This window comes from Haliaeetus albicilla, chromosome 1 (assembly GCF_947461875.1).
Source record: "Haliaeetus albicilla chromosome 1, bHalAlb1.1, whole genome shotgun sequence".
NCBI classification, from domain to species: Eukaryota; Metazoa; Chordata; class Aves; order Accipitriformes; family Accipitridae; genus Haliaeetus; species Haliaeetus albicilla.
The window spans coordinates 34,383,206-34,397,844 of record NC_091483.1 but is presented as its reverse complement, the minus strand read 5'-3'; the positions used below and the strand labels follow the sequence as shown (position 1 = coordinate 34,397,844).

Here is a 14,639-nt window from a genome sequence, read left to right as displayed (position 1 = left end):
CCCTGGTCACTAGATGCTCTGTATCTCCTGCAGTATGATACAGAAGACCCTGCCCTCAGAAGTCAGCTCAACTATGTCCCGGAGGAAAGGGTAATATCCTGAGAGATTGACCTACCAAATTTGCTAGAGCAGAGCAATAAGTAACTCAGCATTACCGTATTTGGAGGCACAGCCCTTTCTCTTTTCACTGTGGATGCAACCAGAGCTGTGGCACGGATCCTGAAGAGATGTGCGAAGGTTTGAGTGACACAGGCCGGCTGGCAGGGGAAAGGAAGATGCCCTGGCTGCTAGAGCTGTGGATGGGTGGTATCACCCTGCCCTGCAAAGCCAGTCTCAACAACAGACTCTGCCGTTAGCTGCAGAAACAATCTGAGAGGTGACGTTAAGATCTTCCCCTTCCTGGCTACTGCGAGCTTGATTTTACATCCACAGCTAGGAAAGACTCAGTCTCTCCTTGCTGAGATACAGAAGGCACCACTTCGGTGCTCTTTCATCTGCGCCAACAAAATGGTGATTCTGGAAGGCACATGTTTTAGAAGATGACATCTCTCTCACCCCAGACAACTGATTCTTTTGCAACTGCCCACCTCCTCCTCTTGTGAAATACATGTAAACAGAATGGAGGAAGGAAGAATCAGAGAGAAGCACTCTTCAAGCACAGTCACACGTGCTCACAATCCTGTTTCATACTTGCAGGGCAAGAAAGCTAGAATCCAAATGTAAAAGCATGCCTACGAAGAGGGAGTTGTACCAAAGGTGCAACTTATTTCATACAATGGGAGAGCCTCTGGCAGACAGAAAGGAGTTGTGTCCTCCCCTTCATGCATTCATATGACTCCCACTAGTAAACCACCAAGGAAAAAAGAAAAAAAAAAAAAAAAAAAAAAAAAGAGTCATTACTTCCAAAGGTTCACATGATGCCTGAAGCCACACATCACCTCTGAGAACACAGACGTGCTCACCCTGGCTCAAGACCCTGCGGGGCAGTGCTAATTAGCATCTCAGCAAACACCTGAGGCGACCAAGGCCTCCTGGGAGCCCTTCCATGGTGCTTTGATCAGCCACACTGCATGCGTGGTGATACCACCCAGGGAATCCCCGCCTAGCAAGCAAGTGGAGAAATTATCTCCTGTCCATGGTGACTAGTTGCCTGGCTGAATGAGAGGCAGCCATGGCCGCAGGTTTTCTTTAATCACGCCTGAACTGTCGTAGCTACTTCTCTCCTAGAGGGAAAGGCAAAATATACTAGGTCATGTATGCTGTGGAGGCAGGAGCGGAGAACTTGGAACTTCTCAGTGTTTCTCAGAGATTGTTTTTTTTAGAGCAATATATTAGTTACACATTTTCCTTCTCTTGCTTTATTAAACTACCATACTCAGGTTTTCCCGTTTCTTCCCTGTCAAAGCCCCTCTTTCACCCCTAAAGCACAAACTAACAGAAAAATTCTTTCTTGAACACAGAGACATGCTCTGTAATTGCAAAAATGTCTGATCCCTGAGGTGCTGGACACCTCAATTCATCTCAATTTCAAATGAAATTGAGGCTCATGGCACCCACAGAGTTCCCCTAGATTTCCCACTCTTAAGTGAGTCAGTGCAAACAGCCAACCAAGCATGCACTCTGGAGATGAGAGCTAAGAAACAGTATTAAAATAGTTTAAACCACATGCAATTTAACACTGCTGTTTGAGCTGGTGATCAGAATTTTTTCACAGCATACATAAAAAAAAAGTTGTTTCTAAGATCCATCAAAAGACAGAGTAGCAGATAGACAGTCTTTTTTCCAGCTGTGCTTTTCATATCCAAATCATTACTTCCAAATAGTGGCTGAAGTGGAAGAAAAGGAAGAAAGAAGCAAGTTCCTTTTAGACTGTGAAATACTCAGTTTCTTTGAGGTGTAGGGCAGTCTAGCTTAATATTTGAGTGACCAGCCATCAAGAAATGTTACCCTAAAACACTCAGGGACTTAACAGTACTAAACAGCACATGAAAGTAACTTCAAGAATAAAACAATTTTCTTCCTCTAAGTGACAATTAGAATTAGTACCCATCCAGTATTTCACTTAGAGTTCCTCCAAACTTTCAGCTCCATATTCAGGACAAAATTGCTTTCCTGTTGTTTTTGGCAAGGAAGCGCGATCACATAAAGACATACGCAGCTCGCTCCAGTTTCCCTCTCTCGTTTCACTCATACAACCAACCATCACACAATCCTACCTTCCCAGTTGTTGTCATCACACAGTGCTGTCAAATCCAGCCGAGGCACTTCTGATACAAAGCTGTTTTCCTGATCATCAGCATCTTGATTTCTTTGCAACTTGTTTTCAGGAATGCTTGGATGCTCTTGAATCTTCATATTTGAAGTCAGCTATATCCCCGTACACCCACAGAAATGAGAGAGAAAGAAAAAAAAAAAAGTTTCAGGAGGCAAAGGAGGAAAAAAAACCCTGCAGTAACAGCAGCAGTAAGCTCATGCCTTTATCTAAAAAGATCCAAACAAACAAACCCTGGTGTTTCTAGCTCCAAATCCCCTGCTCAGTTGACCCCTACGTACTAATTGCTCACTCACACCGGTAAAAACATCCGTCCATCTGCCTTCCTTGAATTTTTCCTTCTTTAGAAAGCCACTGCAAGTTCCCGAGACTGCCTGCCCTGACAACTGCATGCAGCTGAAAAAGCCTCCAGTAACCGATTGGGATGAAAAGGGAGGGAGGAAGGCACGGAGAAAGGGAGAAAGAGGGGGCAGCTGCGTACACTTCCTACAGGAGCACAACTCCTTGGAGCAACAACAAAAACGCTGCTGCTGCTGTTGTAAGGCTGTAGCAATATGGTGTCTTCTAAAAAGCAGGCACCGGAGCTCCTGAGGTAGCAGCCGCAGACAGCAAGCAGTGCAGGCTGTGTACATGAATGCTCTCATGCAGGCTGTGCTGGCTCAGATCAATTAGTGCCAGCTAAGCTGTGCTGGCTGCACATTCCCCATTTCCTGTGGTTGTTTTCTAGCTGGGCGTGGGGAGAGCAGAACTATTTATGGAGGAGCTCTGGGTATTAAAGCAGTGTTGCGCAAATCCAAACGGCAGTGGGGTTTGGCATCTCAGCTGGAAGCAGTGTGGACTCTGGGAAAAAGCCAAAAAATTCACACAAGCATCCAATGACTTAGGAAAAAAAAAAAAAAGGCAGAGTGCTCTCAAGTAAATGATTCATCATTTAGTACTACCTAGAAGCAACTGCTGTTTTGTCTCACCACTATTCACCCCTGCACATACCACACGTCGTGTGCATTTATGCAGAAATCACTGCCATTCCCACAATCCAGATACACAGTGCGCGTGTCTGTAATACTGCTTGATGACATGAGCAGTTTTGTCACTCTGAAATAAATTACCTGTAATGCCTCACAGAGGGCAGTAGGGAAAAGGAAGTGTAAAGCACATACATAAACATACAATGCAATACGTATAAGCCCACCAACAAACACAGAGCTATCCAAATAGATAGTATTACATTACTACATAAACTATTTGATCTTGGTAAGAACAGCTTAGGCACAATTCTCTCAAATAGAGTCTAGCAGGTAGTCAACATGCAGATTTCCTCCTGCCCCATCCCCCGCAGGTATTTTCATAATCTAGTTGGCAATCTACATATGCTGATGCGTGAAGAAAACGGGCTTAAAGAAAATAACCGGTACATTTGGACGTATTTTACCTGTGAATCCAGAAGCATGGCCAAACTGTACTAAATCAATATCCTTAGTACATGCCACTAAGGTACTTTTAATTTTTTTCATCTGCATAAAGCTAATGATGTGTTTGTTGGGGTTTTTTTCCACTTTGAGCAGAGAAAAACAAGTAAGCTTCATGTAGAGTGGGAAAAAACCTGCTCAGTAGACAAATCATATGAATAAATGTTTTTATCTGGATTCAATCCCATCAATCTTGCAAGGTGCTAGATAATCTCATCTAGGTTCCCTTTCCCATGAAAGGCTGACCAGGCAATCTTTTGAGGTCCCTTCCAACCTGGGCTGTTCTACAGTTCTAAAAACCTGGGTGGTGAACACCCTGGTATTTTTAAAGACTGTTCTGCATTGTATTTGTATAAGGTTTGTATTTCCCTTTCATTTCAATAGATTGCCTTTTTGAAACATTATAACAAAAGGAAACACTAGATGACAGTTTGCCAAGCACTAATAACTCGTACAGCTTTACGCTAAATCTGATTACAAACGTGTTTATTGTGAGAGCTGTACATGGAAAAATGCTAATTCACCATTCAATATCTTTTAAGCTGCTTCCAGGTTGGGAGGACTTAAATATTTCTTTAAGGTCTAGTAACAAACTTCTTGCCAGGATCTAAACAGTCAGTGTACATTACAAACAGAAAGACTGGTCAGTGGCCAGAGACAGGCAGTCTTCTACGCTTAGTAAAGAACAAACTGTACCAGTTGATAAACTGCATTTAAATTGCCAGCACAGTATTTTAAGGCTGAAGGAAATAAAGCAGTAAGTTTCAAAATAGGTGCTATTTGTAATAACATCAAGAACAATTTCAAAGAACAATTTCGAAGGGAGCAACCTGAAAATACCATCTTGTCACCACCACTGCTGCTAATTACAGCGTTAAATGTCTTACTATGAAGAGTGTACAATGTCCTGACTTATTAAGACTCTTAAAAGGTATCTGTACGAGATATAAGAGCACTTCCCAGATGGGTAAACATTTCCATTACAGATATATTAGAAAGATCATATCAATGTCTTCTTCCTTCTAAAGTCACTTCAGTTGTTGGAAATATTTTAAAAGCTGTTTAAAAATAGGCCCGTGGTGTGCCTGCGGCCAGTTACTCTCCTTTCCCTGCTCACTGATGTAGCCTCTAATACAATGAATAAATCATTAGGTGTTCTGAAGAACAATGGTGGTACAAACCCAGGAGACTCAAGAAAGCAGATGTTTAACCTTCTTTGCATTAACGCTCCAAACCCATAGAGTGGTAGGTAATTCAGTATTCCCATCACTTATTTTCCTATTTGGTTTCCTGATGCCACCAGCTACCAACCTCCAGGACAAAAATCAAGTAAGGGAGAACTACTGTGCTTTAGGTATGGATGTGCCCCCATTTCTTGCAAACCAAAGGGGCAGCAAGTTGATGATCTTGGTAGCAGTTGGCAGTCGCAGTGCACTGCGGATATTATGTAAATGACTAAAAAAAAATAATCTTCAAACTAGGCACTTGAGCTCTGCTTTTTAGAAGCTGCTTCTACAGCCATGCTTTGAAGGTACCAGTAACTACAGATCTAAGTAACTTGGGGTAAGTCAGCTGCTTTCATTCTCCCTGCTCTAAAGGAGATTCAGCATAAAGAGTAGCTCAAGCAGCTAGAAAATAGAGAGCAACCAAAAGATCTTTGGATTCTTATCAGGAAGTTGTATTCTGTTTGATTACATGTGGATTCAAATCAATTTTATTTAAAAGGCTTGCTTTCCCTACATCTGATCATCCATTACAACCCCAAGCAGGAAGCATCCTTAAGGACCTCTTGGTAATACAATCTGATGCAAGAACGCAGCCATTCTGCTGCCTTACTCCTGAGTCATGCCAAGCCCCCTCTACACTTGTTGCCATGTTGGTGTGAATCTTAAATACCCTTCCCTTATCAAAACTTGGGTACTAGAAACACGTGTTTTTCAAATCACAGTCTACGTCCTGGAGCTTAGCTACTTCCAAGGGCAGATTACGAAGGCTACAAAAGCACTGAAAACTCATTCAGGATGTGTTTCAAGGTATTTTTACTGCCTCATGGAGATCTATGGCAAATTCCAAATACCTTTTCTAGTATCTTCAGACTGGAAACACGGTGAGAAAGAGAAAAGAGTAAGAAAGTCCCTGTCCTTTCCTCATCCTGAATGAGTTGTTTGTTGCGAAAGATATGTCTTTAAGCTGCCCTAAGCAAAAGGCTTATAAGGGATAAGGAATGCAGAACTACCCTGCAGGAATGTAACATTTTCTTGACCTTGTAACTCCTATATAATACAATCTCTGGGTTAAGGCTAGGTCTTCTCCTGCACTTAAAATTCTAAATTTTAAAACTCTTCCTAAGGAGAAGTTTATTTTAAGATTATGATTTCATATTCAAATATACCTCCTCCAGACTAATTTAAAAGCTCAATGGGAGTATTGTGTGGCATGGCAGTGACAGCACCTTCTCCACATGCAAGCCGGTACGTGAGGAACAAGGTGTTGCAAAATCCATGCTCTGGAAAAATGCCATAGCTCATGAGCAAGTGCAGGATCATTGTGGATTACTGACCCTCTGAGAGCAAGTAGGAGATCCGTCTAAGCCCACTCAGAGCAGTGATCAAAGGCAGCACTGAATACCCCTTGCAGAGGTTACATGTTTCAGTGTCCGAACAGAACTTCTCCAGCTACAATACAGCTGCTCAGAGCCCAGCCGTTAGTAAGTAATCTTTTAGCTTTTCTGCTAGATGAAAATAATACCTACCAGAAATGAAGTCTTTCAAAAGCAATAAACGCATAGTGATTTTTATTTAAAAAAAAAACCACAAGAGGAGGCTAGTTTAAAAATACTATCAGCCCTCAGTTAACTCCAGACGGCCAGAGAAACCAGACATTATCCACAGCTGTTTTACTGTGCTCCTCTAAAATGTGTGCACAACTGAGGACGAGATGCCTCAGGTAAGACTCCCTAGTATTTTAAATGCTTGGCTGTCTAGAGGTGTTTCAAGCAAACCCAAATGAACGAGTGACTGCAAAAAGCGTTCACCTAATCCAACCCCAACCTTTGCTTTGCGCAACAGTTAGATGAAAACCACCATAAAGCGAATGCAGGAGGTGGGGGCTGAGCAGAAATGGAAAGTTGGGGAAAAAACTGTTGCCATCAATGTCACATCTCCCCTCCTGACATCCATCCCAACCACTAACCCTTAGAGAGAAGCAGGAGATAATCCAGTTTTCTAAGACAAATGGACCGCAGACACCTATGTTCAATGCAACAGGCTGCACTGGGAAATCATAAATAAAAGACCAAATTATTTTAGAGAAATCAAGAGAGACAAGCTAATCTTACTACTCTGGGAGATAACCAGTCACACACACCCTGTTTACAATGATTAATAAGGGAACTTGGCGTCACTTAAACCAAAGTGCTGACTTCAGTGACGCTTCCCTTTTTGGCAAGGAGGGACTGAAGGGACTGAAGCAGATGCTTTCAAATTCCTCAGTGGTTGAAAGGCTCCCTGAATTATGTAAATAAAAAGCAGAAGGAAGGGAAAGAAAAAGCAAATGCTAACTCCATTTCTCTGGGAGAAACAAAATTTCACAGAACTATATGCCTAACTACTTGTTTCTACTCATTAAAAAGCCCATTTAGAGACCCCAAAACTGAAACACAAAACCCAAAAAATACCAACCTGAGAGTGCCTGAAAAAAACCTCATCGTTTTCACTTTCTTTGCTACAAAAAAAAACAAAAACAAACCAACATATTACAAATACAAACCCAGACTTGTCTTGTAACAAAACCAAGCAGGACTTCTGCACGCACAGGTTTTGATTCTTGCTACTGCTGCACACTTACTAATTCATTCAGTAAATGAAGGGACACTATGGGCTGCAGCACTTCAGGCTGCTGAACTGTGTGTTTTTGCTTCCTCTCAGAAAGGCAATATATTTGTGAAAAATATAATGTCATTTAATTCCAGTGCCCTTAATCCAAACCAACACAACTCTCCCAACAAACATAACTGTGGAGAGAAATTGTCATCTCAAGCGAGCAGAGTGGGGCTGTACAGCTCTTGCAGAAGAGCGAAGCACAAAGAAAAGGGCTGGATTCCCAATCCACATGCCAGGTGTGACAGGCCCTGCAGTCCCCTGTGTGGAGCGTGCTGGTTCAGGTGCTTCACACCCACTTCTTTTCAAGTCTGCACCACCAACATCTTCAGTGCCATTCCTAACAGGCTGGGAGAAGAGTCTTGGTGGCATATGCTGCTGGGCAGAGCCCACAGAAGTAAGCAGTGCCTCTATACACTTCTACTTTGAAGCTAACATGGTGGGTAATGCTATTCTGCAGCATAACTAAATGTCAACCTCATAGTCTGTGTGGAAGATCTCTTAGGCTGTACTACAACCACAGGGAAAATCAAACATACATATATTAAAAAAAAAAAAAAAATCACCTTTCTTCAGGTAAAATTTCCATGTCATCAGGTTCTGTTCTGTCTATAGGCCTGGATGAGCTAAAGCTTTCCATACTCTGTAATACAGTAAATGTTAAAGCAGTAAGATATGCAAGAGAAACAGATTCAAGCTGCAGGCCATTAAACAGATCAAATATAGAAATGTCCAACAGGACTTCTAGAAACAAGACAACAATCAGACTACTGACATTTATAACAAAACAAACCCCACACTTTATTGCCCGTAACCTGCAAAAAACCCACAACTGCTTGCTGCTTCATCTCTTTCATCAGGTGATCTCAAAATGTTTAAAAGAATAAAGCTGCATAGTACCCTGCCAGTTCCCATTTTACAGACTGGCAGACAGGCTGAGCTCGAGAGCAATTCTGTGGTGTGTAGAAGTCCTGTAAAAGCAGGTACCAGCATCCACAGCATCTTCTCAGCATGGCTCCTTATGCTCATCTTAGAAAATACTCCCCTTCTCAGCCAAACCCTTCCCTCGTTTCTTTTTAAACGGGCAGAAGAATGCAAAGAGACTGCCATATGCACAGAGGTAAAGTTAAGTTGCGCTAATATGAATGCAGAGCAAGAAATTAAACTGGTTATGACAACTTGTTTTGAAATTTGTCCTGACTACCATTAGGAACATTAATGCTGTTGTCCTATAAGAGCTTAAGAAAGTATTGTGAAGACAAGCCACGTTGCCACTTGGGCACATGTCCAGGAGGTTTTCTACTCTGGTTTTTGGGCAAGTCCCTCTTAAATAGGAGGAAGTATGTCAGTAGAATGGAGCCTGGTTCCTGCCCTGGCCTTGGGAACCGCATGCACAGACTTTTTGGGGCAGGCACAGCCCTCTCGCACCTGCTATACCTCCAGCCCCATAAGGTGACACAGCTCCATCATCCCAGCCTCGCTTAATGTGATTCTTCAAGTCCTACTTGTACCTGGCTACCATGTCTCTGAAATGCAGTTACAAGCTTTTAAGGCTTTGTGGTTGGTTTGCTTGGGAGAGTAAGCGGAACTGACAGTTTTTCCACTGCTGACTTACGCTTTTGAGTCAGATGCAATTAGACAGCTAAGAGGAAAGCTTCCACACACTGTCCTACATATGGTCTCAGGCTTTCAAAAGCAGGAAGGCTCAGAAAAAGGTGGCTAGGAAGATACAACATCATAAACTTGTTTACATGACGAAGGCCTATTAGTAAATGCTAAGGTGCAGGTTATGTCCTCTGATACTCCAACTAGGTAGTCTTATTTGGGTTATTATTTGAAGTGTAAAGATGTAGCCAAAAGAAAGCTAAACCACCACACATCCTGCTGGCAGTCTCTGAAACGCAAGCATGAAATAAGCGCACTCATGAAAACTTAAAAAGCAGCCTCTGCTCTTCAAAAAGAGTAGCACCGTGCTCTCTGCAAGCCATTTCATAACAATACTCCTAGCTGACAATCCCACTGCGACACTTCCTCTAGCAAAGCAAGCAAGAACCACACTGATGGTTATCTTGGTCAAAGTGGTTTTTGTGCAAAGTTAGTCCATTTTATGTTCTTTTCAGCCTTTACCCCTCAAGAGATCAAAAAATGAGGCACAGGGCAAAGCCCAGTGGACACAGGTAAATTTGAGGACATTTCTTCTGGGCACATTTTAAGACTTCAGGAACGTTTTTCAGGTCCACAGCAAAAGCGGACACTTCTGTCAGTCTTTCCTTCCCCAAATCCTGAGTCAAATTCTCATTTACATTTAAACTGCTTTATGCTCCACAGGTACAGAGAAGAGGTGCAGAAAAGAGTGTAAGCACTTGACCTCTGCCTATCTTAAAGTCTATTGCTACGAGCAGAGATGCAAAGTGAGAGTGTATCTATCTCACTGCACTCTTTCATGAAGTGTCACATGAGAAGGTTACTGATATTGAGCACCAAATCTAACCACAGCCTACCATTTTTGGCATCTTGCCCTTTTTTAATTACAAAGAGAAGCCAAATCTGCCTTTCTCTAGAATCTCTGCACAGGGTAAGAGCATAAGATCATTGCAATTTTGTGACCTAAAAAAAATGACTCCCAACACAATGTCACATTAAGAAGGAACTCACTCACAGCAGGCCCTAAAACTTAATCGAAGGAAATGCCCTATAGCTCAGAAGGAGTCTTTTCACACAGCTTTCACTGTTACTAGTAACCATGTAATGCATGCCTGGTGCCAGGCACTGGGATGCACAGCACTTCTGCCACTGTAAGCAGACCCTGTGTTGAAGCATAGTACAGTTTCTCAACTGCTGACACTATCATCAGTGCCTGGTTTGGCTGAGAGGGAAGAAGGGTTTTATTCCACAGTTGTAAAAGTTGGCAAACTGTCTTCTACTGTGAAGGTCACACAATATGCTGGGCAAATTCTACAGTATTCCAGATTTTTAGGACGTTATATCATGTCATCTACCTCCTCAGTAAAAGGCAGCTAGAGGGGTCATCTTTTGGACCAACACACTCTGAAGTGTTTTGCAAATTGCAAACACCACAGTAACACACAGACTTTAGGGAAAAGGCATAAAACACCTTTGTCATCTCATCATCAAGAAGTCACTTGCGATATACGGTTTCAGAACTTAGCAGGAATATAAAAATAAACTTGACCTAAACATGTGAACCTACATCTGAGGTTCCAACCTCCTTGCAAGACTTTTTAAAGACTGGGAAAGAGACTTACCTCCTTTTTCTCTTTCCAAAATGCTTCACTGAATTCAGAAGAAAAAAAAACCAAAAAGTTGTGGAAAGAGAAAATTACTATGGATGGAGTAAGAGAATCATAGCAGAAATACTGCTTCTCAGTTGCCTCACCACAAAGGTTACAAGTGCGGGATCCAGTGTTCCCCATAGTCCAAAATAGTCACCTATGCTTGTACTGTAGGCAAAAATGGCTACCCAAGGGAACCAGATGTACACTGAAATAAAAAAGACTTTTTCCCACCCTAGTACTAGGTGTCAAACAGTACAGCATGCCAGCTTACCACAGGACTGTCCTGGTTGTCATTAAGCTCTGAAAGCTTGGTGCTGGATTTCTGCCGTTTTGGTTTATTCCTTTCACTACGATATCCGGAGTTGTTGTCTTGTAATTTTTCTACTTCTTGAGCAGCTAGAATACAGTCTTCAAGACTGTTGAATCCAGAGGGAATGTTTTCTTTGTTGATGACTTCCCTAAAAACAAAAGGGACATTACAACAAGAGGTTGTTTAAAACACTCTCCCGCTACATTTATGGTAGCAATAGAGAAATGCATCATGCTGACTGGTGCAGTTCCAGCAACATCTTCTACACCCTACGAAACCAGTATCTCTGGTTCTTCCTACTGCAGCAAACACCACACACTGTGCAATGCTAAATCCCATTGAGGAGTGAAAGCCAGAAGTATACATCTCAGGTGAGAAAGCTGTGAGGATCAACGTTTGGGACTTGATTCACTTCCCACTAAAGCCAACGCAGAGAATCCCACTGACTTCATGTGGAAGCTGGATGAGCTCCTGGCTGGCTGTGGTATTTTTATAGAGAAAAGGCAGCACATTTTCCTTTGAGACACGTGCTTTTAATTTAGAAAAGTGATTCACAGCTGCGGTTCAAGGATCTCCTTTGGTGCATGACACCGCATAATCAGCCCTCTTACTCATATTCTCAAATGCAGGAGCAGGACTGTGGTGCTTTAGCCAAATGTTTGATTTCTATTTGGGAATTACACAAAACAGAAAAGGGAATGCCTCCCTGCAACGGCAACACAACCGCTAGGACATAGCTATGTTGGGAAGTGAATGGGACAGCTAGCTTTAAATCATCACATGATGCACTAGCTGGGACCCTCTGGGCTAGCAGGGTTTGTGCAAGTTTTCTGGACGCCTGGCATATGGCTTATCTTGCCCTGCACAATTAGCCTGCTGTGTCCTTCAGCATGCAGTTTTCCCTTCACAACCTGTTTAGTAGTCTTCCCTCTACTTTGTGCAATAATGAAGACGCACATACATAACACATCACTACATTATGGGAACAGTAGAAACACAATGCATCTGTCACCATCCTACCCTACCGGAGGCTAAAGGCAGGCTGCTTACACTTGACATTGAAACTGGAACGTTTGCTAACTGTTGTATGTGCAGCTGCCTTATACAGTGCTGTGTAACTCCAAAGCCTGCTTTCACAAACAGCAGTAGAATTTATCTAGACTTGCACTGGTGTGACAAGAAACCAGTTACTCTGTAGTACCTGGACAGTGCCAGCACGACAAAGCATTCAGATCAAGAAGAAAACCAGAAAGTTTCAGTGATCTTCTAGATCATGAATATCTAGGTTCTGCTGGTGGATGAGAGATACAAAGAGGTATTATAAATCTATGATTAAACTTCTAAGATAACACATTAGCCTTTGTGGAAGCTTTTACAACCCCCTAAGCAGACCAATTACATATACATAGCCTGTAGATCATGTAGTCTGCAAAGCCTGGGAGTTCATGTATGTGTTTTTGCAATAAATGCTCTTCCAATCTGAAGTTCCATCTTGTGACATTACAAATCCTCTTGTGATCCATCACAAAGCAAGGAGATGAAATCACTGACAATCAAAATGACAACAACAGAAAGAAGTTTTGAAAGAAAGTCCCAGTTTTGATAATTCACCCAAAGGAGTTCCAGCAATCTGACCTAAGGGAATCAGAGAAAAAAATTTGAACCCTAGCCAGCACTCAAAACTTCTGATGTGCTTTAAATCCTTGGCTCCAGCTTTACGGACCAAACCTGAACAGCTGTGTCAACCATCTCTAAAGGCAGCTCCGTAACACAATGTTGAAAAAAAGTGCTGCAGTACTATATGCTTCCAAACACGTACACTAGCCAGTCTCTGACCTACTTACCTGAGAAAGCCTGTCAGCAGGGCTACTCAACAAGAAAAACTACTTCAGAGCTGCTGCCAGATGCTTTGGTGACTTGCAAGTGCTAATTTCCCAGTCCATTTTCACAGCATATTTTCATTCACTATGGAAATGGCTTTTTATTTTGTAACTATGGTTTTTTTTACAACAGTAGCATTGTCTGTTTGGGAAGTAGCATGGCTACAATATTAATAAGAGGTACTGATGGTTATGCACCTGCATAAAAGTGGCTTCATACAGGAAGGTGCAGATCGAATAGGATTTGGGCAGTTCAGCACCCAGGAAAAAACAGCAAGACACTAGATGTTTATTTCGGACTCTAACTTGAAATCCTAACAATCCAATACTACAGTCAATTATACACATTATTTACAAGAACTAGCGCTGTGTTAAAGCTAGACATGTGTATGCACTGATTAGATCATGGCCTTGCAAAGTCTATAGTTACAGTTCCTCAAAGATAGCTATGCCTTGGGCAAGTGTTTGTTAAGACTGTGATGGTAATACATTTGTACCACACAATATATGCCATAAGTAGAGGAGTATGAAAGGAAGAATAGGTATTATTTTTACTCTTTGACAGACATTTAATGAAATTCATGACTAAATCATGTTTAAACTTTGTGTAACAGGGTGAATAAAAATTCTTAAACTCTGATTAATCAAAAGGAAGATTTTTCTACTTTCAGGCAAACTCCCAAGTCTCCTCAATAAACTCAAACATAAGCTGTGCCTCCACATACAAAAGGGGAACTTGATCTCATTTTTGAAGACATTCTGAATTCAGAAAAGCATCTAAGCCCAATGTTTTTATCTAAAGAAAGTTACAGGCAATAGGACCAACTGCTTGGGAATTTCCACTAAAGCAATAAATACTGTAATTAAACAATTCCAAATACTGTAATTAAAAACTCTACCATGCTCTGTAAAAAACCCCAGATTCTTATCATGTTTTGCCCCACTCCATGACCTCTAGTAAACTCCACATTTCTCAGCTCTAACTGATGCAATGGAGCTCTGCACAGGCACTGCAGTCTGCTCTGCACTTTCAATTCAGGGCAAGGGTCAGTGCATTTCATAACAGAGCTAACATTGCCTTGATAAGAGGACATGACTAGGGTACACTTAATCAAATATACTTTCCAAAACAAAGAAATCAGGCTCGTACATGTCTCTGTTTCTCCGGGCTTCCTCCTGCTCTTTGTGATGTCGCCTTCTCTGCCTGGCAGACACATTAGAAGAGGCTGAAGATGTTCCCGATTCAGAGTCCTCTGAACTCTGGCCGCCTGAGCCATGAACATCAAAGAGATGCTGCTCCACGGCTGAGCGGATTGTCTTCTCTAAATACCTGTCAAGCCGAAAAATAAGGTCAATTGAGCTCAAAGACTTTGTGGAGCTCCCTCTCTGCAACAATAAATAAACCATCGGTATCTGAAGGTTATGCTTTATTATGATGGCAAGGCAGTATAAAATGTCCTAGGGCTGTGACATCTGCAAAGAGCTAAGCCAAAATCTTCAGATACCCTGATGTTCAGGTCCCTCAGAAGAGCTG

The 14,639-nt window shown here is 42.0% G+C and overlaps 1 protein-coding gene across 10 annotated transcripts in view; it reads right to left on the bottom strand.

Moving 5' to 3' along the window:
- FAM13A (family with sequence similarity 13 member A) overlaps positions 1–14,639 on the bottom strand; it is a 149,750-nt gene that overhangs the window by 25,028 nt on the left and 110,083 nt on the right. For 7 of the 10 annotated variants that reach the window (XM_069784743.1, XM_069784729.1, XM_069784737.1 and 4 more), the window contains 5 exons: positions 14,256–14,435; positions 11,187–11,373; positions 8,186–8,262; positions 7,422–7,464; positions 2,217–2,367 (listed from right to left, as the gene is read on the bottom strand). In XM_069784743.1, the coding sequence (XP_069640844.1) occupies positions 2,217–2,367; positions 7,422–7,464; positions 8,186–8,262; positions 11,187–11,373; positions 14,256–14,435 (638 nt within the window). The remainder of the gene's footprint in view (positions 1–2,216; positions 2,368–7,421; positions 7,465–8,185; positions 8,263–11,186; positions 11,374–14,255; positions 14,436–14,639) is intronic. The other 3 variants (XM_069784736.1, XM_069784740.1, XM_069784731.1) reach the window with 2 other exon arrangements.